This window comes from Strix uralensis, chromosome 33 (genome assembly GCF_047716275.1).
Source record: "Strix uralensis isolate ZFMK-TIS-50842 chromosome 33, bStrUra1, whole genome shotgun sequence".
In the NCBI taxonomy this organism is placed as follows: domain Eukaryota; kingdom Metazoa; phylum Chordata; class Aves; order Strigiformes; family Strigidae; genus Strix; species Strix uralensis.
Genome location: NC_134004.1, coordinates 2,521,345 through 2,546,321, shown reverse-complemented (window position 1 = coordinate 2,546,321; position 24,977 = coordinate 2,521,345). Strand labels below are relative to the sequence as shown.

The 24,977-nt window shown below is 42.5% G+C and overlaps 1 protein-coding gene across 7 annotated transcripts in view; it reads right to left on the bottom strand.

Annotated features, from left to right (window-relative positions):
* The window catches only part of DIP2B (disco interacting protein 2 homolog B), a 68,780-nt gene that overhangs the window by 16,741 nt on the left and 27,062 nt on the right, over nt 1-24,977 (bottom strand). For 2 of the 7 annotated variants that reach the window (XM_074853867.1, XM_074853873.1), the window contains exons 2-18: nt 22,565-22,636; nt 15,468-15,611; nt 13,969-14,094; nt 12,073-12,285; nt 9,576-9,719; nt 8,716-8,835; nt 7,901-8,098; nt 7,565-7,656; nt 6,965-7,075; nt 5,387-5,510; nt 4,748-4,857; nt 3,911-4,013; nt 2,823-2,887; nt 2,458-2,551; nt 1,794-1,913; nt 895-1,009; nt 140-279 (exon numbers count right to left, since the gene is read on the bottom strand). In XM_074853867.1, the coding sequence (XP_074709968.1) occupies nt 140-279; nt 895-1,009; nt 1,794-1,913; nt 2,458-2,551; nt 2,823-2,887; nt 3,911-4,013; nt 4,748-4,857; nt 5,387-5,510; nt 6,965-7,075; nt 7,565-7,656; nt 7,901-8,098; nt 8,716-8,835; nt 9,576-9,719; nt 12,073-12,285; nt 13,969-14,094; nt 15,468-15,611; nt 22,565-22,636 (2,091 nt within the window). Of the gene's footprint in view, nt 1-139; nt 280-894; nt 1,010-1,793; nt 1,914-2,457; nt 2,552-2,822; nt 2,888-3,910; nt 4,014-4,747; nt 4,858-5,386; nt 5,511-6,964; nt 7,076-7,564; nt 7,657-7,900; nt 8,099-8,715; nt 8,836-9,575; nt 9,720-9,798; nt 10,758-12,072; nt 12,286-13,968; nt 14,095-15,467; nt 15,612-15,967; nt 16,045-22,564; nt 22,637-24,977 lie in introns of those variants that run through there. The other 5 variants (XM_074853868.1, XM_074853870.1, XM_074853871.1 and 2 more) reach the window with 5 other exon arrangements.

Here is a 24,977-nt window from a genome sequence, read left to right as displayed (position 1 = left end):
GTGCCAGATACGACAACACGGTACGGGGGCTGCCCACCCCCCCCCGGCGCTCAGGCTGGGGATGGGAGAGAACATTGACCCGTTCTTTTTCTAAAACATTTGCAAACAGGTCTTAGAGGAGACTCCTGCACATTTTTACCTCCTGGCATCACATGGCCAACATCCTGGACAGTGAGAGCAGAGTTTTTATCTTCAGTGTTGACACGAATCACACCAAAACTCAGCCCGTTCATGGACAGGATGGCTCTTCCAGGCAAAGGTGCCCCGGGGACCCCAGGCCTTTGAAGGACACAAAGTCAATACACCAAATCAGGCATACAGGCTATTATTAGACTCCGATGAAGATATCGCAGCAACAGAAATATGCACGTTTCAGGGTCTCTTCTTTGCGTAACAAATTTAAAACTGTGCGATGGCAGCAGAGGTTGCCTCCCAGAAGAGCCACATCGATTGATAAGTAAGAAACCGTATTCTTGGGCAAGTGCAACTCTTCCTCCAGCTCTTCAGCTTACCCCAGGCCAGAGATTCCAGGGCTATTTATTACAGAAGGCAACCACGGACAGAAACAGACTGAAAATGACTGTCCAAAGTGATATTAAATTTCATCTCAGATTCAAGAATACCACACTAGCTGTGTAAATCAGGAGCAGGAAAAAGCAGCGTGCAGTTCTTACAGGCACTGTTGAGCTGTCACACATCTTAGAGGGGAAAAAAGCACTCGTATCTTAGGAGGAATGTTTAACAACTTAGCTACTTGAATACCTGAGCACACACAGTAAATGTCAGTGGAGCTCATTATGTGCTGAAGTCAACTATGACCAAGCGATGTGTGAACAAACCTCAGCCTGGATCACTTAATCTGGCAAACAGACTGCAGCGCCGTACGCCCATTACCTCCGTATGGCGATAGTCATCGCTTCTGGAGATGTGGCACATGGACAAATTGCCTCTGGTTTAAGCCCATGGCTCTGAAACAAGCTCAGGAAGGCATCACACGAGGACACAGACCCTGGAAAGAAAGAAAATACACCACTATGACTTCAGGTAATTTGATTTTATCAATTGTCTGTAAAATAACTTCTTTCTAAGCGCAGTGTATTTGCAGAGTACATGGCTGTATCTCTTCTAAAAACCCCAGGTACATCCTCCAAGACACCAGCCAAAGGTGCTTCAGTGCCTGCTGAACGTGACCTGGGAACAGGCACGTCCTCTTGAACAAGTCTGCCTTCCTCCCCCAGTTCACTTCAGAGTTGTTACACGCTCACGGTACAACAACAGGCTTAAAATACTTTCCAAACCTCCAGCAATTAGCACACACGTGTAGGGTCTGTTTCCATGCAGCACACACAATCAAAGGGGGTCTGAAGGTATTCCAAGTATCCCTCCCAGTTGGTGCCATCTAGACAAACATTCTTTAATCCTTTTCACTAACAGCATTCCTCACAGATTTTTCCAGGGTTTTTCCCCCTTCAAAGTTCTTTTTAAAAGCCTTTACCTTATCCCCTGTGAGCAATTTAAAACCAATCTCCCTGTATCTACCAGAGTTCTGTTTTACATTCAACTCTCCTGTTTCTTACTCCGCAGTATCTTTCACAACTCCTACTCACAGGATGAAAGCACAGAAAACCCCCTGTCCTGGTGCTCAAGTACCACAACCCACAGCTCTGTGTTAGCAGACAGCTGCCCTAACTGAACTCTTCTCGGAACTATCTATGAAAGGAGTTAAGCTTGAGCCTAAGAGACAACTAGCTGAGCACCCCCTCTCCCGAGAACAGCAGGATGTGCATACTCACAAGGATTTGCACCATCAGTTACAATCAGCATGCGCAGAGAACTCAAACTGACGTCTCTTTGGTCTCGATGGGCCATCATGGCCCAGTGCAAGTCTCGACACTTGACTAAAGCAACTTTTGCTGCAAACCAACACAAAACACCCCATATAAGGACAAATAAAAGCTTTGCATGAGTCATTTTCATATGAATACACACTCCAACACTCTCAAATGAGAAAATTCTCACTAAAGCAAGCAAGCCTTAATTAATTGAGCCTGCAGTAACCGCAGACCCCAACATACAATAGCATCTGCTGTGGCACGCAGGCCAGTTGCCCACCACCTGAGCCAGGGTCTGTCGCTATTGCAGCCCCTCCTCCAGAGCACAGAAATCATCATCGCCATCTGAACGGCCCCGGTGAGGACTGGGGAGCAGTGAATTTTGCTGTGCTCAACTATTTTTTCGGTCTCATAAAAGGCGCCAGCTTCAAGCACACAGGTCAGGAGGTCCCCGACATTCACAAGGCATTAGGACTTTGTGTATATTTAGAAATAAATTAGAGTTTTGGCCCTTGAGATTTGTCATGGAAGACCAAGAAGACAGGCTCTAAGGCGTTTGGGATTTTAACACCCCTCACCCATTTATCCTGAGAACTTCCAAGCTAAAGTTGTAGAACAGAGTTACCTTTGTGGGCGTGAACCCTCTGCACCCATGAGAGCGGGCAGGTTTTCATCACAGAATAGGGCACGCTGATAGTGTGCAGTTTGTTCATTACATTCTGAAAAGCAGAAAAAAGATTTTTAGAAAAGGGCTCACAAAACCTATTACCAAGCAGAAACAGGAGTTGCCCTCACTCCCCATCGATCCCTACCCCACCACGAATTCACATAGGTTTACTGAGGATGCTTCTACACTTCCTCCAGAGAACCGCAGATCTTGCAGGGACAGGGATGGTTGACTGGACATGGTTGAGGACCATTACCTGTTCTCAAATGCTGCAGTTAGAGAGTTATGAAATGCTTCAGAAAGTCTTTACAGGCTCAACTCACCGTTAGAATGCCATGCCACAAGCCTGCATCCTTCTTAAAATCCAAAACATTCACTATCGTTTCACCTGGGAAAAGAAAAGTTGTAGTTTTAAGTGAAACGTGCCCGACAGCTGTGACCACTATTTATGGTAGAATCTGCATGTTTGAACGGTCAGATCTGCTCCAGAGCTACACACGGAGCAGGCAAGTGCAGAGCCCTGTTTGTCTGATTATACATTTTACTAGTCAGAGCTTCTTGTTATGCAAAGTAACACAAGTGAACATCAATCTAAGAGAAGGAACACATCCCAGAAAGTTGCAAGAGAATTCCACTCCAGCCTGTAATGTTCATCAGTAGAACAAAAAGGGTCTTAACCTCATTATGCGAGAGCAGTAGCAGGGGAAGAGAGCAGAGAGCATCATTCAAGCGCTGACTCCCAGAAGCAATGGAAATTAAAGGGATGGCTTCCAAAAGACAAACTCTGCATTTTAAAGTACTATGACATACGGCTCTAAAAATAAAGTTTCAGTCGTGGATATATAAATGAGCTTGATTTACAAGGTAGATCAGACTAAAACCATATCCTCCAGCAGAACTCTCTGTACTCCCACCAGCAGTTTCCAGCCTCCATTGCCGGGTTGGCCAAGAAGCATCACGCGACCAGTACAGAACCAGCAAGAGGTGCTTGGGTGTTTACACACACCGTCAAGAACAGAAGTTTGGAAAGACATTTTCATGGCTGATCAGCACAGTGAGAGGAAGACTCAACCTCATTGGAAAATGTTCCACTTTTGATTCATCTGCTCCTCTTTTGATTCATCAGAACAGACTTTTTCACTTTCTAGACATGATGCAAATCCCGCTTGTTATTTCTCTTCACTATGACAATGAAAATGATGTAGTTTTGGATGGAAAAGATTACAGATAGTCTTCACTTTTGGGGGAGAATTAAGCTGGAGGTTCTTAATTCCCCCCCACTTTTTTTTTTTTTTTAGTAGACACTATTGTGTATTGGTTACTCATAGACAGCTGTTACAAATATGAGGCAGCCACTAAAAATGACGTTGCTGAACCTTCATTCCTTTGCTGTTTCTGTGACATCACCTACCTTCAGAATAGTTGCAGGCCTGAGACAAGGCTTGACAGTGAGACAGCATGGCGACCCGAGACACTGTAACACCCATAACACTTCCCTCTTTGCTCGTCTTGTACTGCAGAAGAGGAAAAAGAAGTCAGGGTGTAACTCTGGATCCCACACGTGAAGGAAGTTAAAATCACAGAATCCGTATTAAATAAAGTTTTGTTTCTCTAAAGCTGCTGAGACATACTCGAAAAAGTACCTGCTTGTAGAAAGGTATCGGCGAGGTTCACCCTGAGAACAGTTATTCAGGTGGCAAACGTGCTCAGATAACTCCAGAGACGCGAGAGAAAGATGGCAACTGAACGTGTGTGTGTGTGTTTCACTGTTACTACTTCTCACAACATCTCCTGCTGCTCCCACAAGTAAACTGAAAAGCCATTTTGTAATTTTAGAATAGCCAAATTGCTGTTACTACTTAAACCACTGCGATTCCTAGAAATTGCCTTACTGAGGCGTACAAACGAAAATAAACTCTGCTAGGAAGAACAGAAAACTCAAAATGCTTAAGTAGTTTCTGAAATCTGTGTTATCAAGTACGCTATCTCAGAGAGCTCCGTTGTCTCAATTACTGGCTTTCTGGAACAAGAACAGTGTTCTCCAATTAATTTTGAGCAGCGCTCAAGGCCACAAAGATATTCAAAACTAAAATAAGCTTCACAGCAGGTTGTACACAGTGAAAGACTTGTTTCAGCAGCTAGAAACTGGGAAGCTTAAGGTAGCGAGGTGAAAGTATTATCTCTCTGGTGATTAGAACATTAAATTCAGCTCACGGAAACTACTTTCTATTCCCCTTTCACTACTTACCTCAATATATGCTGGCTCAGTTCCTGCAGCTGAGATGTTGGGCTGCCAGTCCTTAGGAGATTTGGAGAGATATTTTGAATCTGTCACAACCCATTTGAGTCTGGGCCAACCTAGAGCCAAAATTAAAGTGGAATATTAAAATCAGTTTATTTATTGAGGGATTTATATTCTGCAAGAATATACTAAAACCCCATCATTTGTCCAAGTTCAGTTACACAAGGAAAATACCAATCCAAGCCAAGCTACTAGCCAGAAGGTTCATCTAGCTTCTCATCAGGGAGTTCAGTGGGCAACAAGGTACTTCCTCTACTCAGGAAAGATCCCTGCAGTATTTCTAAATATAGCTGCTTGTATCATTAATAAAAGTGCTTTTGAACCTGCCAAATGCCACCAAAGGGATCTGAGGACAACCCTGGCTTGTAAGGTGGCTTCACTGCAACTTCCAGAACAACAAAGCAATTGTGTCAGACACACGGATCAATCTACACCACGTGTGTAAAACCTACAACAGTTAAGTGATGCTGTCAGAAAAGTTGCTCCCTTTGCCTCCCTAAATGCATTCAGATGTCTGACTACTGCTTTCAGACAGCTCAGCTACAGAAAAAGTACAATCAGAAGCAAGTATAGAATCAATCTAACCTTTAAACTGCACAATTTCTCCATTCTGGGTTTTTGGAAGCCCTTTCAGACAAACTTCAGTGGTGAGGGCCAAAGCAATGCCACAGCTTCCCAGCAGAAAACCAATCTGCTGACCACCAGCATCCTGAGGGAGGAGGGGGAAAAACATCATTCCTGTTTAAAGATGACATATGTCAACTTTCCCCTTACCAAAACCCAAGGTCTGGTAACGCTCCGGTAACTGGATGGCAGCATTATGGATCACATGGGGAGCAAAAAGAAGAAACAACCCATGCCCACAAACACTCTTCCCTTTGGTTCTTCTTTCTCCCCCCACACTCAGTGTCTGACAATGGTTTGAAACTCAAATGACAACCGCTGTCTGGTAGGGACGAGCACAGCCCCTGCCAAGCTCATGTACTGACACATTCTGGAAGATGATAGAGCTGTAGCACAAAGGCCTGCTGGGCGAAAATGGAGACATACCTACAAGCCAATAAAAGTCCATAGGAAAATGATAAGCCATCAGAAAAATGCAGAAGGGCTACTTTATCTTCTGCATACCAAGTCTTTTAAATTCATTTTGTTCAAAAAGGAAATGATTATGTAACTGGGGACAGATTGCAGAGAAATTTGGTGATTCTCAAAGGGAACTCTTCATCCAAATATACAAAACAAATATCACATTGGCAAGACTAGAATGCACTGGATGTGAAAGCCACAGAAAACAAGTGCTCGTGCCCAGCATTTAAGCATCGAGCATACACCATTTATTTTCATTAATGGAGGCCCAGATGCTTCAAAGAGGAATCATGAGGCAAAAAAAGCAAAATGTATAATTACACCGAAATAACAAGGCCTCTCTTTCCCTAGGAACTAATTTCTATTGCACAACGATAAAGACACTGAAATGAGGTAGCTCGCTAAGAAATCTGATTGGGCAAATACTGGGAGAAGTTTTAATTTTGTCTTTGGTTGCTATAGCAGTTGTCACGTTGCAGACAAATGAAAGCAAAGCTCTGTGACTCCCATAGTGCTACCAGACCAGCTTACCATCTCATTACCACCTCTCTTGCCATACGTTTGCCATTACCCTCTTTCTTTTGTTTCCTCTTATGAAATTCTATAGTTTTAGACAGTTCTTGGTATAGCAATAATATGGCAATATTGCAAAAATTCTGGTAAGGGTAAAGAAAACACTTTGTTCAGCAAATATTCACAAAAAGTGTCTCAAAGCCTTCAGAAATACTCAGCACCTTCAGTCTCCAGCAAAGTCCAAGGACTGGCAGATGCTAAGCGTGGCTGGAGGCGAGACCCCCTTCCCATGGATCAGAGGGCAGATTCACAGTGTTATCTGTCCGGAAGACTACAGCGTTTAGGTGAATCGACCACTTGCAGCTACTCAGCACAGCTCCCTGGTCAATATGTTTTTCCATTTTTAAAGAGCTATTCCAGGTTCACAAAGGTCTTGCCCACTGCGTTGATACAGAGCTGCTAAGGCAGCGGCTGGATGCTGTGAAACACTTTCAGAGGTTGATGGTCTGACTTGGTTTTCATCCCACATCAGCCTATCACTCCTCTAAGTTCCATCAACGTTACCTTTCTGGTAAGAGGTACCTCTATAGGCACTGGTATGACTTCTGCTAGGAGACAGCCGTAAAATGCCACCATGAACATGACTGGGTCATTGTTGGGATAAACGAGGGCTACCTACAATTCACAAAAATGTTTTGTTAGTTGAAATACAAGGAAAAATTGCAAAGTACAGATCTATAGTGACTAAAAGTCAGAAAACTGTGTGTTATTTCCCATTCTACCACAGGCCTCTTTAAGCTCTCTTTCTTCCACAGAACGTATGTACGTGCATGAGTTCCCCACGCAGTAACGTCAGCGTTCCCTCTGTGCCCGTATACATGAAGATGCACACACAGCCAGAACACAGAGATCTAAAACTCTGTATTCCTCTCAGAGGTGCAGTGCTCTTCCTTAGATGTATTTCAAAGTCCAGAGCCAAGAAGTTGCTTACAGAGCAGCCAGCAGGACTGAAAAATCACAGAAGCTTCTTTCCCAAATAGCCTGTCCCTGGGATAAGAGTCTCGCTATTAAAAGAACAAGATTATAGCGTCTGTGGTGAGTTACAGCCCCCCCCAACCCTCTTTTTACTTCAGAGGGAGAATCAGACAGTCCCAAACTCATTACCCTATCTCCAGGTTTTAACACGGGTTCGTTTTTGGTCCCCAGTTTATTAAGCAGTGTGTAGGCCAGCTTGAGACTTCTGCTCCACAATTTGCCTAGAACACAAAGAAGAGAGACTTGCACAACTCCAAATCAACGCAGCACACAAGAGAATGTTGCTGTTCTTGACTGCTTTTACTGCCTGCAGTCACGTCCTCTGTTTCAGTGACACTGCTTTGTCTACAAAGCTCTCAAAACCCAGGAAGGTATCTGCAACCACACTAAGACCAACACCCCCGTGTTCTATCCACTGCTGCTCTTTCGGAGCAGTTTAGCAATGGAAGTCAGGGCTCAACTCACCATACGTGAGGGTATAAACTGGTTTTCCTGTAACATCCAGTGCTGTCAGACAGGGGCATTTCGCTTGTGTGGTTCCCCAGCGCTGCAGTGCTGCTTCTAAGGCAGGAGGCCAGTTACAAACAACTCCCAGGGGTTCTCCCTTCACCGGTGTCATCTGGCGGCCCTCTGGCTTGGGCTGATTTGGGTCAGGCTGTGGAACTGAAGAAAATTCAATAATATTTCCAGTTCATCTTCGCCCATTTACTACCAGACAGTTAAGCTGGAAAGACACGCTGAAAACAAATGCTTTTCCTCACTGCCTTTAGGTTTAACAACGCTGATTACATTTCACTTCCTAGGAAGCCCTCACAGAACAAAACACCACTGTGAACACAGACTTCTCCTAAGGTGCTGTTAAAAGGTACTTGATACACTAGTGAGGAAGGTAACGCTGGTTTGGAGACAAGAATAATGATCTTACAAAATAAGGTTGTAATGAAATTACCAGTAAAGACAATCCCTTCCGGGAAATAATTAAAGTAGCCTAAGCAAATGAAGGGGTTTTAAAAATCTATTTAAAATATTTTTGTTAATAAGTTTTAGTTATTGTAAGAAGTTTAGTGTTGAGGAACCACTCAAAGCTCGGCAGTACAGTGAAGTACTTCCAATTACTTCAAACGTTGGTTTTGTATCAGACTATTCACGAAGGCTACTGCCAGCTGCAAACAGCAAACCAGAGTCAACTTCAAAAGCAATGGCATAAATAAATTCAGCCCGTGCACGTCTGTCTACTTATAATAAACGATTAATAAAAAAAAATTATTTGGTGCTATTACCTTCCACAATTTCTTCAAAATCATCCACAAAAAATTCTTTCAAGGGTGGCCTTTTAGGTCTTTTCAAGGTGTTAAGCAACTGCTGAATTTTCGTGGAGACTCTACTACTCACAGGAACACCTGGAGGGAAAGATTTTGTCTAATAAAAGTGTTCTTGAGCTCTGTTAACATTTACATCTTACCTCCTCACACCAGGACACTTCCCTCGGTGCGCCCACTCCTTCAACTACTGGCTTCCATTATTAGAGGTGGGATGACATCAGTGTTGTATTAACCCAGTGGTCAGAAAACGCCAGTAACAGAAACTCGTTTTTAAAGCATTTCCCCCTTCCAAAGGCTGCCTTCCCTCTGTCTGACACACTGCACTGGCTGTGAAAGAGCCGGCAGGTCCGTGCCAGCTGCTGGCAGAGGGAGGACACGGCACCACCACCAGCCTTAACGCTTCCCCTCTGCACAACGCCAGCCAGCCCAGAGTGAGCATCCTCGGTTTGTTATAGTCAAGAATTACATCATTTCATTCATCTTACCTTTCCTTTGGGGGAGTCTAGGACAAAAGCTTTTAAAAACAATTAGCCTACCTAGGCGTTTGTAATATTTTTTTTCTTAAAAAGTGGTAGAGAAAAGCTTATTATCTCTCCCGTGATCTTCTCCAGTTCAGCACAGAGCAGGTAACTGCTGCAGCTTGGGAATGTGCTAATGCCAATGCCCTACCGGTGGCACAGGAATGCGTTCATGCTAATGCCATAACCATTTCAAATTTGTGAAGTGCTTAAATGGGATCAACTTGAGTCACAGGATTTGTTCTCCCAGCTCAACCTGAACACTGTTCTGATTTCTGGGTACTCTGAAAGCTTCCGTACCATCAGCAGTATCCATGAGACTCGAGCGATTAGATCCCTTGTGCATGCCTTTCACAATCCCTGAAGGAGGAAGGTCAATCGCTGCTGGGCGTGCTGAGGAAGAGGAGGTAGTTGCTGTGACATCTGGGGGAACTGAGAAATTTTCTAAAAAAAGGGAGAAAATTGAGATGGCAATTAACATATACCTTTTATTGTCAGATGGAACAAGCAAAGTGTTAGTTACCTGTTACCAACAATCTTAAGAATTTAATGGGTTGAATGGCTCTTATTAATGTTAAACACACCGCTTCCTAAACATTAAGTAGGTCTAGGAGGTGCACATTATCTGTTCTGGAAAACAGAAAACAAAGGCACAGGATGAGTGGCTTTGTCCGGGTCAGGAAAGTGGTTCACCAAAACAGAATTCCTATTCTTGGTCTCTAACCTTCAAATCAAGCTAAATCTCTTGACTTTCAGCACTGTAAAAAGAAAAAAAAATATATATATTTGAGATCCACATGAGCTCTGAAATATTCAAAGCCCCAGAACAAAAACCTACATCACCTATGCAGTAATCTCTCTTGCTAGAATTATACTATTTAACTTTTTTGTCAGTAAGGGCTTTCTAAAACAAAACACGCGGTAGGCTACTGACTAAAGCAGATCAGCAAAAAAATCAGTTGGTTTAAATTTCTTCCAGTTCAGTGGCTAAACAGTATGAGCCTGTCCAGCAGTTAAATAAAAACTTAAAATCTAATGAATAGAGCGAGCCGCGTCTTACTTTTGCTTTAAGTTGCAAGACACTGTTCTGCTTTTCAGATGAGTTTGTAAGCTTCAAACCTGCAAGTAACTCTGCATACTTCAGTAATTCCCTCATTAACTTTCTCTTAAATAAGCAATTTTGCTTACATGGGATTTCTTTATACAACACAGTAGGTTCAATCATCTGATAAGGCAAGAATATTCTGTTCTAGCTTAACAGAACCAGCAACTGTTGCTTACAAAGGAAAAAAACCAAACAATTTTGAAACTGTATGTTGGCTTGCACAGAGAGAGTCTGAAGGAAGTCAGATACTGGATAATTCCCACAGAAAGGTTCTCGTGGTTGATTCTCTGCAACCCTCTTTCTGAGGAGAAAAAAAAATCCATTTCTGCATACCTCAGGAAATACGGTGGGAAGGAGTATTTCTCATTTATTGAACTTCGAGATCACTAGGAATGACCTAGGGTTTGTACACCTCCGAACATTTGCGGGACTTCATACTGCTCTCTCCAAAGAGATGTATAAAATGGCACATGTGAGAGTTCCTATTTAAATTAGGTGTTAACACAGGATGAATGTGGCATCTACATGGCAAATACAATTCCAACAAAGATTTAAAACTTCTGTTTTGCATAAAATACTCCTTATGTTAGATAGCAGTCATTCTGTAGGTTAAAAGCTAGATTACCTTAATTCATTACAAAAGGTATCGTGGCTTTCTGTAGGCTCCAATTAAAACCAGCCTCTCTGCTTCAAAGACATGTTAATTACGTTGACTACATTTTATGGGCAATTTCCCCAGTTTTCCATTTCAGAAAACAACTTGCATCCCAGCAAATAAACAAACAAAAATAACAGCAATAACAAAAAAATTAAGTGAAACAGTTAAAAACACCAGCACTTCTATGCACTGCTCGCCCCAAACCAGTTAAGCAAAAGCAGAGAGCACACAAAATACAGACATCTCCTAAGACGCAGTAATGTCCCTAACAGCAGGTAAAAAAAGACAAACATACACAGAGCAAAACCAAACTTTGCAATTTCAAACAAGCATCAGCAGCAAGGAGCACCTCAGAGCCTCAAAAAACTGAGCCTGGGGTATCCAGATCTGTAGATTTTGCTCCGTCTTCTCAATACCTAGATGCTCTGATTATTCTCAGACTAGTCATGAAAGATCTGTGCTAAATCTTTACTCTGCTATAACCATTTTTTTCAATGACATGCTCAGTTGTTCACATATATGGCTGGTTTTGGTCATTCTTTTATTTTTTTTTTAATCTAACGCAAACAAGAAACCATTAGGGCTTATAGCAAAATGAGAATGTTAAAACACAGCATTTCCCCCACTCCACAGGCAAAGACACCCCTGTGGCATTCATCAGGACACAGATGCCAAATGCTACTTGCATACGGTAGCTTTGTACACACAGTAGCTTCGAAGAGCCGTAGACATAAGCAACACAGTATACAGCAAGGAAGTTGTGCCTACCGATCCTCTCAGTACTCTCACAGACCCTGGAGTCTTTTCTACTTCGATAAGCTCCTGCTTCCCACTTCCCCTTTTTCAACCACCTCAATAATCTGAGATTCTTCAGGAAAAAAGCATCGTGATGGTGCAATTCCAACAAATTCTAGCAAGTTCCATCAAAACTAACTAAACTCTCGATCCGAATTTCCCTTAGGCAATGGACAGCTCCAGCTTTATTAATACAATCTGAACTTGAAGCAATTTTTCTGTTGATACCCATCTCCTACCTATTCGAGTATTGGCAAATACATCAGCTAGTGACCCACTGGTCCCTTTGCCTTCTCCATGGGAAAGTGTAGAAGATGCTGATGAAGATGTGGATGACCCCTGAATAGATCGGTTGATCCAAGACTCAGCATTCTGTAAGCTCTGATGCAATGCAGCAGAAAGAGCAGCCTGGCGCCTTAGCGACCCCTCATCCTCGGATGCGGAAGACGTGTCTGTGTGGAAGCAGAAAAGAAAATCTAGCTGCTTAGGGAAAAGCACATTGCACTGAACATGCTCTCTTTCCAATTCACATATCAATGGCACAGGCTTGTAAAAATGAAGATCTTCTTTTCACAGGCTTTGTCAAACAAGGTTACATCGGCCAGAACAGAAGTTAAAGCAGCAGACATCTCCAGTGTGAACACATTTACCCCTGGTGCTTTGCCCCTGCTTAAAGCACACGAAAGATTCACCTCCTCAGACAAGTGTCCTTCCCCTGGGTTCTCCAGGTTTATTAACTTATCTCTCGTTACTTTTCCATTCATATTCTATAGTATCAGATGCTGTATTGCCTAACTTTGGTAATTCTGAAATGGAAAGTGAGGGGTCAGTATTGTTGTCAAAACTGAAAATTCACAGGAACAAAGCAGAACGCAGGCACTGGGAAACAAATGTGCCAAGGCCACACGCAGAAAATGCTTTTGTCTGGTTATTCTAAATGGGTCCCTTTCAACTGCAGAAAACAAACAAAAACCACCCAACCCCAAACCAAACCAGAAAACTACAAGAAGGAACTGCATCCTGCGTTTCCAAGAGAACAGATACCTTGTCTACCCTAAAGCTGTGAACTAATTATTTATTTATCATGCAGAAAGCACCCATTACCCGATATCTGACGTTGTACACTGCTACACACAAAACACCCAGTTTGGTTTTGGTCTAAAATTTACGTGTTCGTCGAAGTGATTGCCTGCCTATACTCCAGTTGTAAATCAAACTATTCAATCACGTTCTACCTACTTGCCAAAGTAGAATGCAGTCACGAGCTGAAGAAAAAGACTCCAGACACACTGTAAGTGCAAACCTTTGTGTAGTACCTACAGCTCAGAACGTGCTGTAGTGCTGGACAAGTCAGTACAAAGCTGAGACCCAAGCAGACACCGAGAACATGCATTAGCCCCCAGTAAAGGAAAAGAAAAAAGGAAGTGTAAAGAAAAAAGGAGGTAAAAGAATAGCTATGAGTGAAGCGGCCTAGCAGAGAGATATGAATTCACAATGAGATATGAATCCATAATCTTGAGATGACTTCATCAATCCAAACGACTGTGATGCTTCTGCACAATGAGAGACAACAGAGAAGTCACTGCCGAAAATGACACATATTCATCTTTAAGCCAGTGCGTGCAGCTGCTGGAAAACAGAGAGGTTTAATAATATCTGATGCACATGCACCACAACAGACACCACGTTATCCGAGGTATTTTGCCACAGCCATTGCATGGGAGGGATTAGGAAGGAAAAGTCCTGCAAGTCATGGAATCCCGCAGGACCCCTTCGAGGTCCTTGCCCAGAAATGTACATCGCTGCAAATCTTTTTCCTGTATGTTGAGCATTAAACCTTAACAAAATTAAAACGTGAATTATGCAACTGAAATAGGTGTGAGGGAAGCAAAAGAAGCAGCCTCAGTCCAGAAAGCCTGCTCAGCTCTTGCCAATTGATTCTTTGAAAACTCCCAGGAGTCATTTTTGCAGCCCTAACAGCAGCTCCACGACAACAAGAGCTACAGGAGTAACAAAGCACCGACGAAGGTGCTGAAGAGTTTGACCGCTTGGACGATCGCGGCCTCTTGATCTGGAAGCCGTCACTAACGTGTGCCTCAGCTTCCACACAGACACACACACGGCAAGAACCGAACCTGGGGGAGTGCAGGCATCGGCCGGCGACTGAACAAAGGTCGACCGCCTTTTCGTTGGCATGGGCAGGGCCATCTTCTGTTCTTTGTGTTTCGCCAGCGCTGCCTGAACCGCTTCTGTGTGGATATCTGCAGAACAGAAGGTCACGTACTCAGTTTTACAACAGTAGAGGAGGAAGAACCACACACAAGGCTTACACACGTGCAACCACTGCTAGCCGTCAACCCCCTGTTCTACAGTACCTTCCCAAACAACTACATTTTGCCACCTCATGAGTAACATCTCTTTTTTTTTTTTTTTTTTTTTAAAACAGGGAAACTACCTGAGGTTTCTGAAGTTAGCAAGCTAATAGCAGGGCCAGGTTTTTCATCCTGGAATCTTCTGGATTAGTCATTATATTCTTGTGTCTCTAGCAACTTTTATAAAAACTCCAACCCTACCAGATTGTTCCCCTCAACCAAAGATTATTCTAAAATATGCTTGTGTGCAATTTAAAACATGCACATAAGCTAACAGCGTATACAGCCCCAGGTGCAACTCTGGTCTCTAAACTGACAAATTCTGAGCCAGTTGTCTGATTTAGGAAAAACCTTATGTTCAAAAACCTGAATGGATGCAGATTTCATGTAAATCTTGAAAGTTACTAACTGTGCCTGTAAATACATGCTGATTAGTAACTGAAACAGGCTAGGACTTGAGGCTTCCATCCCTCTGCAAACATCCAGAACTCTTTAAAGGAAGATACATCACTGGTGATGAGAAGACAACTTATTAAAAAACTGCTATGACAAGGGAGAGCTCATCTACATTAATTTCTCGGATTAATGTATTTTAATTATGCTTTTCCAAAAACCAGAAAACTAGGCTCTTCTAATGCTTTATGAAATGGTGGTGTAAGACAGCAGTGTTACCGCAGAAGGTATATTTGATAGACTTTATTTGCCCCTGTTGAAAAGAATACTTAAATCTTGCTAATGCAAAGTGAAAAACAAAACCAGGTGGAAACAAAAAAAATAGGTGCTGCCACCTTCTCCTTCCCTTAAGTGAGAAGGAAATCAGCAGGCTGCCAGTCAGCCATTTCTGCTGCTCTTTGGATACACTTTAAGCACAGACTGAGAAAGCCAGCTCTCATTCTCCAAGCTCCTAGAGCAGATATGCCCAGGAGTCACTAATTCCAGGAACAAATTATTACCTGTCACTTCACTGAATCTGGTTACCTACAGACATGGTTAAAAGAAGCTTTCCATTCTGTGAATGACTCGCACTGAATAGTTGCATTCAAGCCAGAAAATCAAGGTGTCAAAAAGTTATTTGCTTTTTCTACTTAGCGTTCTTTTTGATTCAGCAGCTGCAGTCCTACAAGTCTGATGTTTCTCCATATAGAACCACCAAGGCAGGACTTTCCATCAGGGATGAATCATAAGCTTGATTCCTTGAGAGGACACAGTACACTCTTCCTCAAGAACAGGAATCCCAGGTGAAGTCTTGCCCCGGCCCTTACCAGATCGATAGCGTTCATCTCTGGCTCCCCCTGAGCGAGCTCGGTGAAATTTGGATGAGGAGGAGGATGACGATGCTGAGGCTGGAGTCGCCGATGGAGCGGGCATCTGAGTTCTGGATTCCTTCTGTAACGCTGGATCAACCCCTGGAAAACAGTCGACAACTGTCTGAGAGCAGGAAACAAGAGTAGCTTTTTCTGACCATACTTTTCCCTTTTAGCATATAATTACAGGATTTCCCCCACCCTTTTTTTTTTGTAGTGAAGTGGACTAATATAAATTAGTATATTAATACATCTGTCCAATTATACCCTAAGCAATTAAGAAATACCTGTCCCTTTTTTGACCTTACTCTTAAGAGTTTTTTCCAGGTTTTTTCTTTTTAAGGAGTTGTTAGGCACTTGAAGTAAGAGACAATTTACAACAAATCTGAAGCAGGTGACATAACACTCAATATCACATAATTTAAGTAACCTATCAGTGATGGGGGAGATGAGGTCACCTTTAAAGAATCCATTACATAATCCAAAAGCAAAGGTGATAAGATCCAGATAAGTCTTGATACATGAACCAGTAGATAAGGCAGGTAAGTTCTACACTTCCACACACTCCACAGGGCCATTTGCAATGAACTGCAATGTTTTGTGATCTGGTATCTGTATTGTTTGCTCCCGATTTTGCCATGTTTCCAATGGGAACAGGACTGCACCATACTCTCATTACTGCATTAAGACAGAAGAGAATTCTCAGTTTAACGTGTGGTAAAGGGATATACGGGAACTGCTTTTAGACGTCATCGTCACTCACACCAGACTCCTTGCAGACACCGCTGCTATGGGCACAAGGAGTAAAGGGGTTTGACTGATGCAGTAAGTCATTATCCCAAATTAAGTTGAGAAGAGCAAACTCATAGAAAATATTGACAGGAAAACCAATAATATACCAGCGGCAAGAGCCTCTGCTGTTCCCATTAATTAGAAAACCAAGTAGACCTCTAGTTGTCCAGGTTCTGGCTCCTTTCAGTGTGACAAGAAGTGAGTGGCTTTATCATCCTGGAAAAGTTTGCTTTTTCCATGAATACAGGGAGCTAAATAGATAAGAAATTGTCATTTTACATAATTCAGCACAGGGCACTAGAATTGTTGCTACTGGAGTCTCAATTCTAAAATGAACCTGTGTGTCAGTGGGAACTTTTTAAAAACTAAAACCAAAAGGTCATATAGCTGTAATTACCTTCAGGTTGTCACCTGAAGTCATGCAAAAAGAAGAGCAATTGTCTCATCTAAATATGCACCGCTTATGAATTCTCACAAACTACCAAAGGGTTAGAGAAATGAAGAGGAAACCACAAATCCTGGACTCCAATTCCAGTTATACCACTTTCTTAGTGTGTGGTTTTAGGTAAACAACTTAAGGCAAGCGCCTCAAGCTCAGGGAACTTACAATACCAGCAGATCACACCTAACTAGTTGCAGAAATCTTCAACATCTCCTACACCTTCCAACATCCTAGAGAGCAGAGTACTAACTGAACGTCACAGCAGACTGACTACCCACTTAACCCAGCATTACACGCTTCGGAAAAAATTCAAGAATACGGGGCCCCGCATCCCTGGAAGAAGTTCTCTCTCAACCCCTAGCATTGCTGTTTGACCTGGAAACCTTTTTGAAACTTTTCACCTCCTACTCAATTTTTTAGTGACATCAACGTTCAATGGAGGCAAGATCCTGAGCTTGTATTAATGATTCTTTAAACTATCATGTCAAAGAATTAGAACCTCTAGTTGAAAAGAACATATCCTGCTAGCCAGAAATTCTCAAACCATATTAGGGGGACAAACAACTACTCCCCATTTCCACTGGTATTTTTTGGATATCATAACATATAACACAGAGTTCTGTATTGGCTTACCCAAACATAACCATTGCCTGCACAAAGAAGCCAGCAGCACAAGAAGTAGAATGGAAGAGAAAAAGAGACTCCTGCAGTTTAGCTGCAGGACCTGGTACTCAGAAGACCTGGACTTCAGAGCAAGACTTTTCAATTCAAAATTTCAGTTTACCCACATCCGAAAGAATCAGTGTTTGTGTCCCCTTCCTGTCATTCTGGAACACGCTTCACTGACAACGAGTTTAACATCTTCGTAGCACATATTTGCCTTAATCAAAACCAAGAGTTTTATTTTGATCCAAAGACAAGACAACTTCACAGACTGAGAAAAGCTTAATGCTTTCTGATCATTTGAGTATTTACAAATTCAAGTACCCACTAGATGTCAGCAGCAGATTTAACACTATTTAAAATGAATTATTAAATTCATATTCAGTTGTGTCTCATAAGTCCTGCAAAAGCATCTCATCTGCTCTGCGGGGCATCACAAGGCAAACATGACATTCCATTTACAAAGGGATCAAATGTGTCTGTAAGTGACATGACACACCAAGAGCAAGCTCTCTGTTTAAACATTTTGCTATGACATAATAACATGTTACAGCAGCCTAACAAAGCATTCAGGCACAGATGAGGGAAAAAGTGTGTAGCTGCAGTAAATCACAAATGGTTGTACAACAAAGCGACGTAAGTGAGCTAAGCCTGGCAGGTGATAGGTGACTTCTTTAGCATTCTCTTTATAATAATCCTGCTATAGCTGCAGCTTCTGCTGGCAGGATCTGAATCTACAGGGACATGAAGAATAAATTATTTTAGATTTGCTTTTGAAGGATGCTACGGATTTTTTAATTGTCCTTAGTTTTAAAGCAGAATCAACTGCTTTGTGATCCCTACGCTTTGTTGACAGAAGAGGTTCAATGATTTAGAGAATCAGAGATTTTTTTCCTAAAAAGATTTTTAGATTAAAAGCACAATTATCAGCATCATGTATGATCAACGAGGATAAATGTTTCCATTAATAACAAGGACAGTAAGTGCTAGATTCAGCTGACAGAAGAAAAGCAGCAGGCAAACCTGTTATTCTGCTGGTTTGCATACAGAACTGAAGTGCTAGTGTTGGACTGGCTATTCCTTATAACAAGATGATTTTTTCAAGCTACATGCCTGTAAAAATCATGTAAATAACCAGCTCCAGTAGCTAGGGTTTACACGTCAGCCTGAGCAGCACTTCCAGAACACAGGGGCCAGCCTGGCTCAGCAGCAGGCAGGGCTGCAGCAGCTCAGTGTGATCGCTGCCGTCTTCCAGGGCTGAGAGGGCCGAGAACTCACCAGATTTAGGAGATTCAGAGACTTCTGCAGGAGTTACTAGCTAGATGGATCTTAATTCTGCCCTGTACAAGACGTGAAGGAAGAATTCAGGTGCTCCATTGATTTAGTCCTGGCTACTATTTTAAAGATGGAGAAATTTATTTCCTAGAGTCAAGTGACAAGCTTTATTTGCAATTGTGATACCCCTCAGACTGAATAAGGAAGAAAATAATTCCCCATTTGTGGTAGCTGCAAGTCATATCTTGTAAATGGGTGAAACTCTCTAAACAGCACTAAGCTGGAGTGTGTGTGCATGATTTACAGGTTTAGACAAAGCTGTTTTATCACTGGTTACTATTCCACATTAGCTCTCATTTGAAATAACATGATGCTGAAAGACAGGGGTGAGGGCGGGGGGAAGAAATAAAAAGGCAAAACTCCACAGTAGAGTTCTGCTGACTTACTGGCAGTCCACAACACACTGGGTGGCAGGAAGGACTCTTCTGGGACAGGAAATCTATGACAGCCCACTCGGGAAGCAAAGAAGAAACGTGCCACGATTTCAAAGAAATGAAACGCTACAGTAACAGAATCTGTGTTCCCACCTCGTGCTATCCATGAGTAACATGAAGCAGAAAAACCAACAAAACGTACATTATCAGCTTAATTTCACAGATCAATTAAATTAGCTTCAAATGTAATCAATCTCAACAGGTTTACAAGCATATTACTCCTGTCTTCCAACACCCTTCCCCGAGGTACTGGAATACAAAACCCACCGCATCGCATTCATTTTACGTTTTCAATAAAAACAGTAAGTACTCCAATGTTGAAAATTTTAAATTTTTTTCTTTTTTTTCATCATCATGAGAATAGGAAACAGGAGCAAGAGCACTCTAGCAGTTATATAAAGAGGTTCTGACAGTGAATCAGTGCTTAATGAATATAATTTCCTTTACACATTAGCAGAGGAACCGAACGCATTATCTTAAATAGCAAGAAAACGTACTCTGCCAACAGTCTATGTGCAAGGGCTGCTAATTTTGGCAGGAGGCATTCCTGTGTCTGCATTGTTTGAGCTAAAAAGTTGTGAATGCTTTTCCAGGTTTGCAGCAACTAATATGGACAGGAACTCTTTCCCTGGGCAGAAGTCTGCCTGTGGTCTGCAGCAAAAACTAGTTTTAAGAGGTGGTGGGTTACTACACCATCTCTTAGCAGCAGAGCAGTTCATCTGTCCTTCCAAAAAGCGTTTTTTTTCAAAATAGCAAAAAATAGCATTGTACTGCATCTTTTAAAATAGGCATAAAAATATTCGGTCCTCACAACTGACTCTGAGGGTGAAAACGTCGGCGTTACTCCAAAAAAAGCAACATCTCAAAGCGCTGAGACCCCAGGCCGCTTCAGAAGGCGACTTATGGTTGAGCTGCAGTTACAGACGTTCAGAAAGAGCCCACGGATGAGACGAGAGCAGGGCGGCCCTGGCAGTGGTGGTTTGTCAGTCGTGTAACGTGACGGCAGCACGCCTGCCCTCCCTGGTTTGGTTCCGGCAGCACTGGAATCAGCAGCATTACTCAACGTGCACAACCTGGGAAGCTGCTCAAAAAACTTTCTTCAAAGCCTTTTGTGCAGCAGCCAGCACGTAACAGGGGAGAAACAATGCCGGTATCACAGCTCCATCACCTCCGTGAGTTCCAGCTACAAAAATGGATGTCGCACCGGGAAAACATGTATCTTTAGGTAATTAACACTGTTGCCTTAACTCTAAAATAATGAGGCAAGCTCCCAGAGGCAATGTGAATGGAGCACGGACTTAGCAATAAGAATCTCCCAAATTATAATGCTGACATGCCCTGACATGTCATCATAGCCACTTTCCTCTCATTTCACATCTACGAAATGGAGACGATACACGAGCGAACATCAGGAAGGTGCTTTGAGAAATGCAATGCGCTAAATGCAGGAGTAAATACTATTTTTTTTTTTTTGTTGTGGACTAAATGAATTTTCTGCTCATTAACAAGGTGATTTGATTCTGAATCCCTCATGCACGACTTCAAGAGGGTTTTTACAGCAGGAGATTCTTAGATAGAGGGGCAGCTGGCTATAAGATATATAAAAAGCTGCAGGGCTGAGCCAGAACAGCAGTCAAAATGCCATCTTAATTGGTGACCTATCAGCCTCTGCCTCTTCCTGAACTTTGGCTCATTCTGCAGCTTTCAAACGTGTGACAATTAAAATAGCAAGGCTACAGACAGCCTTGCCAAACACTTTTTTTTTCCCCCCCTCCTAATTAAACAATGTTTTCTGAAACAAACTAAACATGTGCGAAGTGACAGGCGTGAGGGACACAAGATCATGTTGCCAGATGAAAAGCAACTTGTAGAGCTTCAGCCTCCACCGGACTCCGGGACAAAAGCAAGTGTGCCAAGAGGCACCTGAACATACGAAAGGAGCCACATTTCCTTCTAAGGTTCAAGATCGCCACTGGTACACACGTTGGGCTGTGCGACTGCAAAACCTGCTTAACAATAATCTGCTTAGGAAGACCACGAAGAGGGGTTAGTCATGGGTATTGCTTTTTGGGTTCTTTAAATAACAGACACAGATTTGATACAAAGGTAGTAACCCAGTCTTCAGAGATTCCTATCACATCCTGGTTCCGGGAGGCAGTCCACACTATTCAGCTGTTTGTAACAAAATCTCAACTTTGAAGGCTAAATACCAATTTTTGCTTGCCGTGCTACCCCTGGCGGGTTGGCTCAGACAGAATGGGCTCTTCTGCTGCGTATAAAGCACCCGCTATGGCAGTAAGTCTTGGACAAGAGAACAGGCACCAGCTTTAGTTGAATACGCAAGCAAAACAAAGTTGAGGAACAACTGGGATGGAGGAGACCAGGAATGCAACCACCAAGTGTTTTGGAGGGGCAGAGTCTAGAAGTTACCACATGACAGTAGCAGAGTCCTTTTATGTTCCTCAAGCAACTGCCTGAAGTGAACTGCTGTAATTTCAGCAGAAAAAAAACCCCCATACGATCCTTCCCCAACGGATGCAGTGCTGATGGTCAATAAATGCACTTTTAGCCTTCACTCTTTTTTTAATTTTTTTTGGCAGTAGTTCAGTCTCAGTAAATTACAGTAAGTCCAGTCATGACTGCCTGTCATACCCATTCACTCCCCAAACTGCTACGAGCCAGACACATTAGTTTTTAGTGGTTAAACATCTCGGCATATCAGCAGAGCAATTATTTTGGGTAAGCATCCCCATAATAATTATTAGGCATACTTTCAGCCATGTCCTTCAGTTTACAATTATATATAATTATCCTACATACAATCAGCTCTACTGCTAAGGATCTTTGAACCAAAAGAAACAGATGTAAACAAAGTACATGAATTCAGCTACTCTGGTAAAATAAACCAACAAATTATGAAAATTCTAATGTTTCTCCAACAAAGAATTAAGATGGCTGGAAGGAGGATGCAGGACAGACCAGCTCTGCAGTTAAGCCATTTTTAAGAAGGTTTCAAGAATGATTCTTGAGGAACTCACACTTCATGATTGATTCCAAGCCCTTGAGTTCTCAGTGGACAAGGGAGTAGGACATGATTTATGTATGTGGGAGATAAAGACAAGGCATACAAAGTGTTAACATACACAGCACTCCACAGAGACCCACCAAACAGCTCAGGAATCCCTGGAGTTCAATGTGAACAAGCCAACTAGAGACAAAATAGTGCCCATGACTTCACAGCATCCATGCAGTCTCTGCAGTGTAATTATTAGATAGCTGAGGAAACACGTATGAAACGGAATAGTTCAGAGGTGGCAAAAGGAATCTTCACTCCACAGATCCCTGTAACGTCAAGGCTATGCAAAAAGCCGGCTGAAACAAGTACCTACCTTGGGTTTGTGGAACATACGGAGCCAGAAGTTTTGCTCTCTTCTTCTCATACCCCTTTTGTGTGATGTCCCCTAAAACCAAGGAAAGAAAAACTCATTTAACTATGTCCTCATTTTTCTGTCTGAGGTCTGTCTGCTTTTCTTTTCAGTGATTTGAAGGTTTCACCCGCACACTGCAATGCATATGCTGAAGAAAACCTGAAACCAAATAAATGCGAGTACATGATGATTTCAAAGCCTCCATGTTACAGACCTTCTGTAGTTTCCCTTGGGATCAGATATACACTATACGTGATAATTTGAATCAGAACAGCTATCTAAATGGAATATCAAAGCAATGAAAACCTAAAAAGGGAAACTCTAAGTGCATGAAAATATTCTGTAACCACACAGCCAACTCAGGCTAACAAAACGGAGTAATTCCCTGACAACAGGGCAAAGGGAAAGTGCAAATTCAGAGCCTTGTCCTAAACTAATCAAACGGAGAACAGCTTTTAGCAAATAAAGTGAGCCCACTGCAGGAGCTGTTTAGGGCACCTCCGAAAACTGGGGCAAGGATGAGCAGAGTCAACTTCTAGACTACTGCCCAGCAAGCACACTCTGCGATCCAGAAAATCAGACTTTTACTCGTCTATTTGATATTCAGTGAAAGCAAGCTGGGGGTTGGGGGTTTTTAACCTGGTAGTAGCTGTAATTCCACTGTTTGCCTACTAGTAGGAGCATGCTCGAGTTCCACAGAAGCAAAAACTCCAGAAGAAAATAAGTATTAGTAAACTTCTCCCTTTTTTAAAAAACCAATCTGTCTGATCCTGGAGATGTACCATCTGGCGGCCGTCTTTTGTTTTAATTTCTCACATTACATCAGAACCACAAGAAAGACCGAAACCTTGAAGGGATTAAAACAAAAAGCCCTGCAGCATTTCAAGCCTTTTTGTAGCCTGACCTGCACTTGTAACCTCTTATCTCTTGGGGCTGAAAGACTGGAAGTGATCAAACACATAGCAATAAGAAAACAGAATTATTTGATATTACCTCTCAAGCTAAAATTAAGCCCATATTTGTATTACGACAAGAAACTAGTGATCACAAATGACATGTTTTCTTTGCTGGGAGCCTGATTATTGCAAGGCAACGGAGTACTAGACACTGAGCACAGGCCACTATTTGCTGCCTTACAGCATCCTTCTGCCAGACATTTCCCACCCAACCTGGAGGGCCTCAGCAGAAAAGGTGATTAAAGGGTTTAGGCACTAAGCCCTCCCACCACAACCAGCCTCTGCTACAACATTCCAGCTAACTGGCCATTTTGGTTATAAAGGTGATTTTGCAGTACTGAACTGCTTGGAAAGGGAGTGGGCTTCACTCCCTTGTGCTGGACAGTCAAATCTCTGTGTCACCCGAAACACCTAGACTAAAAGTTTTGAAGCTGAAATGGGCACTTACACTGCTTAGTGGAGGGCGTGCATTTGCACTCAGAATTTTATCTCACTCCTATTACACTATGCTTGAGTCAGGCCCCAACAAGTCCAAACAAATCCAGTAACTGAAAATTAGAATATCCATGAAGCACTGAAATGCCAAGCAAAGCATTAATTTTAATGCTCGATTGCAATACATAGCTCAGTTAAATTAATCCAGCTCACAAGAAAGGTATGCTGCCAGGGTAAGAAAAGTACACCTTCAAAAAAAGAGCTATACACAGAGCACAGGCCAAAAGGGTAACAACGTTCTGATCGACTGCAGGAGCTACAAAATCCACCACGTTTCCTGAGATTCGCCTCTCCATTTTCAGAGGCAGTTTTAATTCTCCACATTTGTTCATTTGGGTAGCAAATAGACCAGGGTGACTGCCACTTCAGGAAAAACAAACCTGCGCAGAAAGGGGGAGGCGTTTTCCCTTCTAAGCCAACCCACAGATTTGTTTGTAGCTTGTTATTTCGTGATTAATTTCTCCACAAGACTTAATTGGACTCTTGACATTGGTGGTTACACACTATATGTAATGAAACATGTGCCACAGAAAATTGCTGGAATTACTAAGGAACACCAGCACGTCATGAGCAAATACCAGCACTTTCAATTGAAGTACCACATTCTGTTTTACGCATGGGCAAGGAAAGAACTCTCTCCAATCGCTTGCTCCACAATATCATCCCTACCAATAAAACAAACCTAGCCTCACTCAACGCAAGGCTTACGGTTCACGGACCTGGATTTGGAAGTCTGAAGCGGAGGTGGGATACTACTGAAAAATAAGAAGGTAACTCAGGCCAAAACGCTATTTGCAAACTTACTACCAAGCGATGCAGATCATTTACATTATTGCTTGAAAAAAGGATTCTTGGAGCATAAGCTACTAAGAAGATAAAAAGCCTAATGCTATTTGGCAAGAGAGGAAAGGTCCAACTAGCAA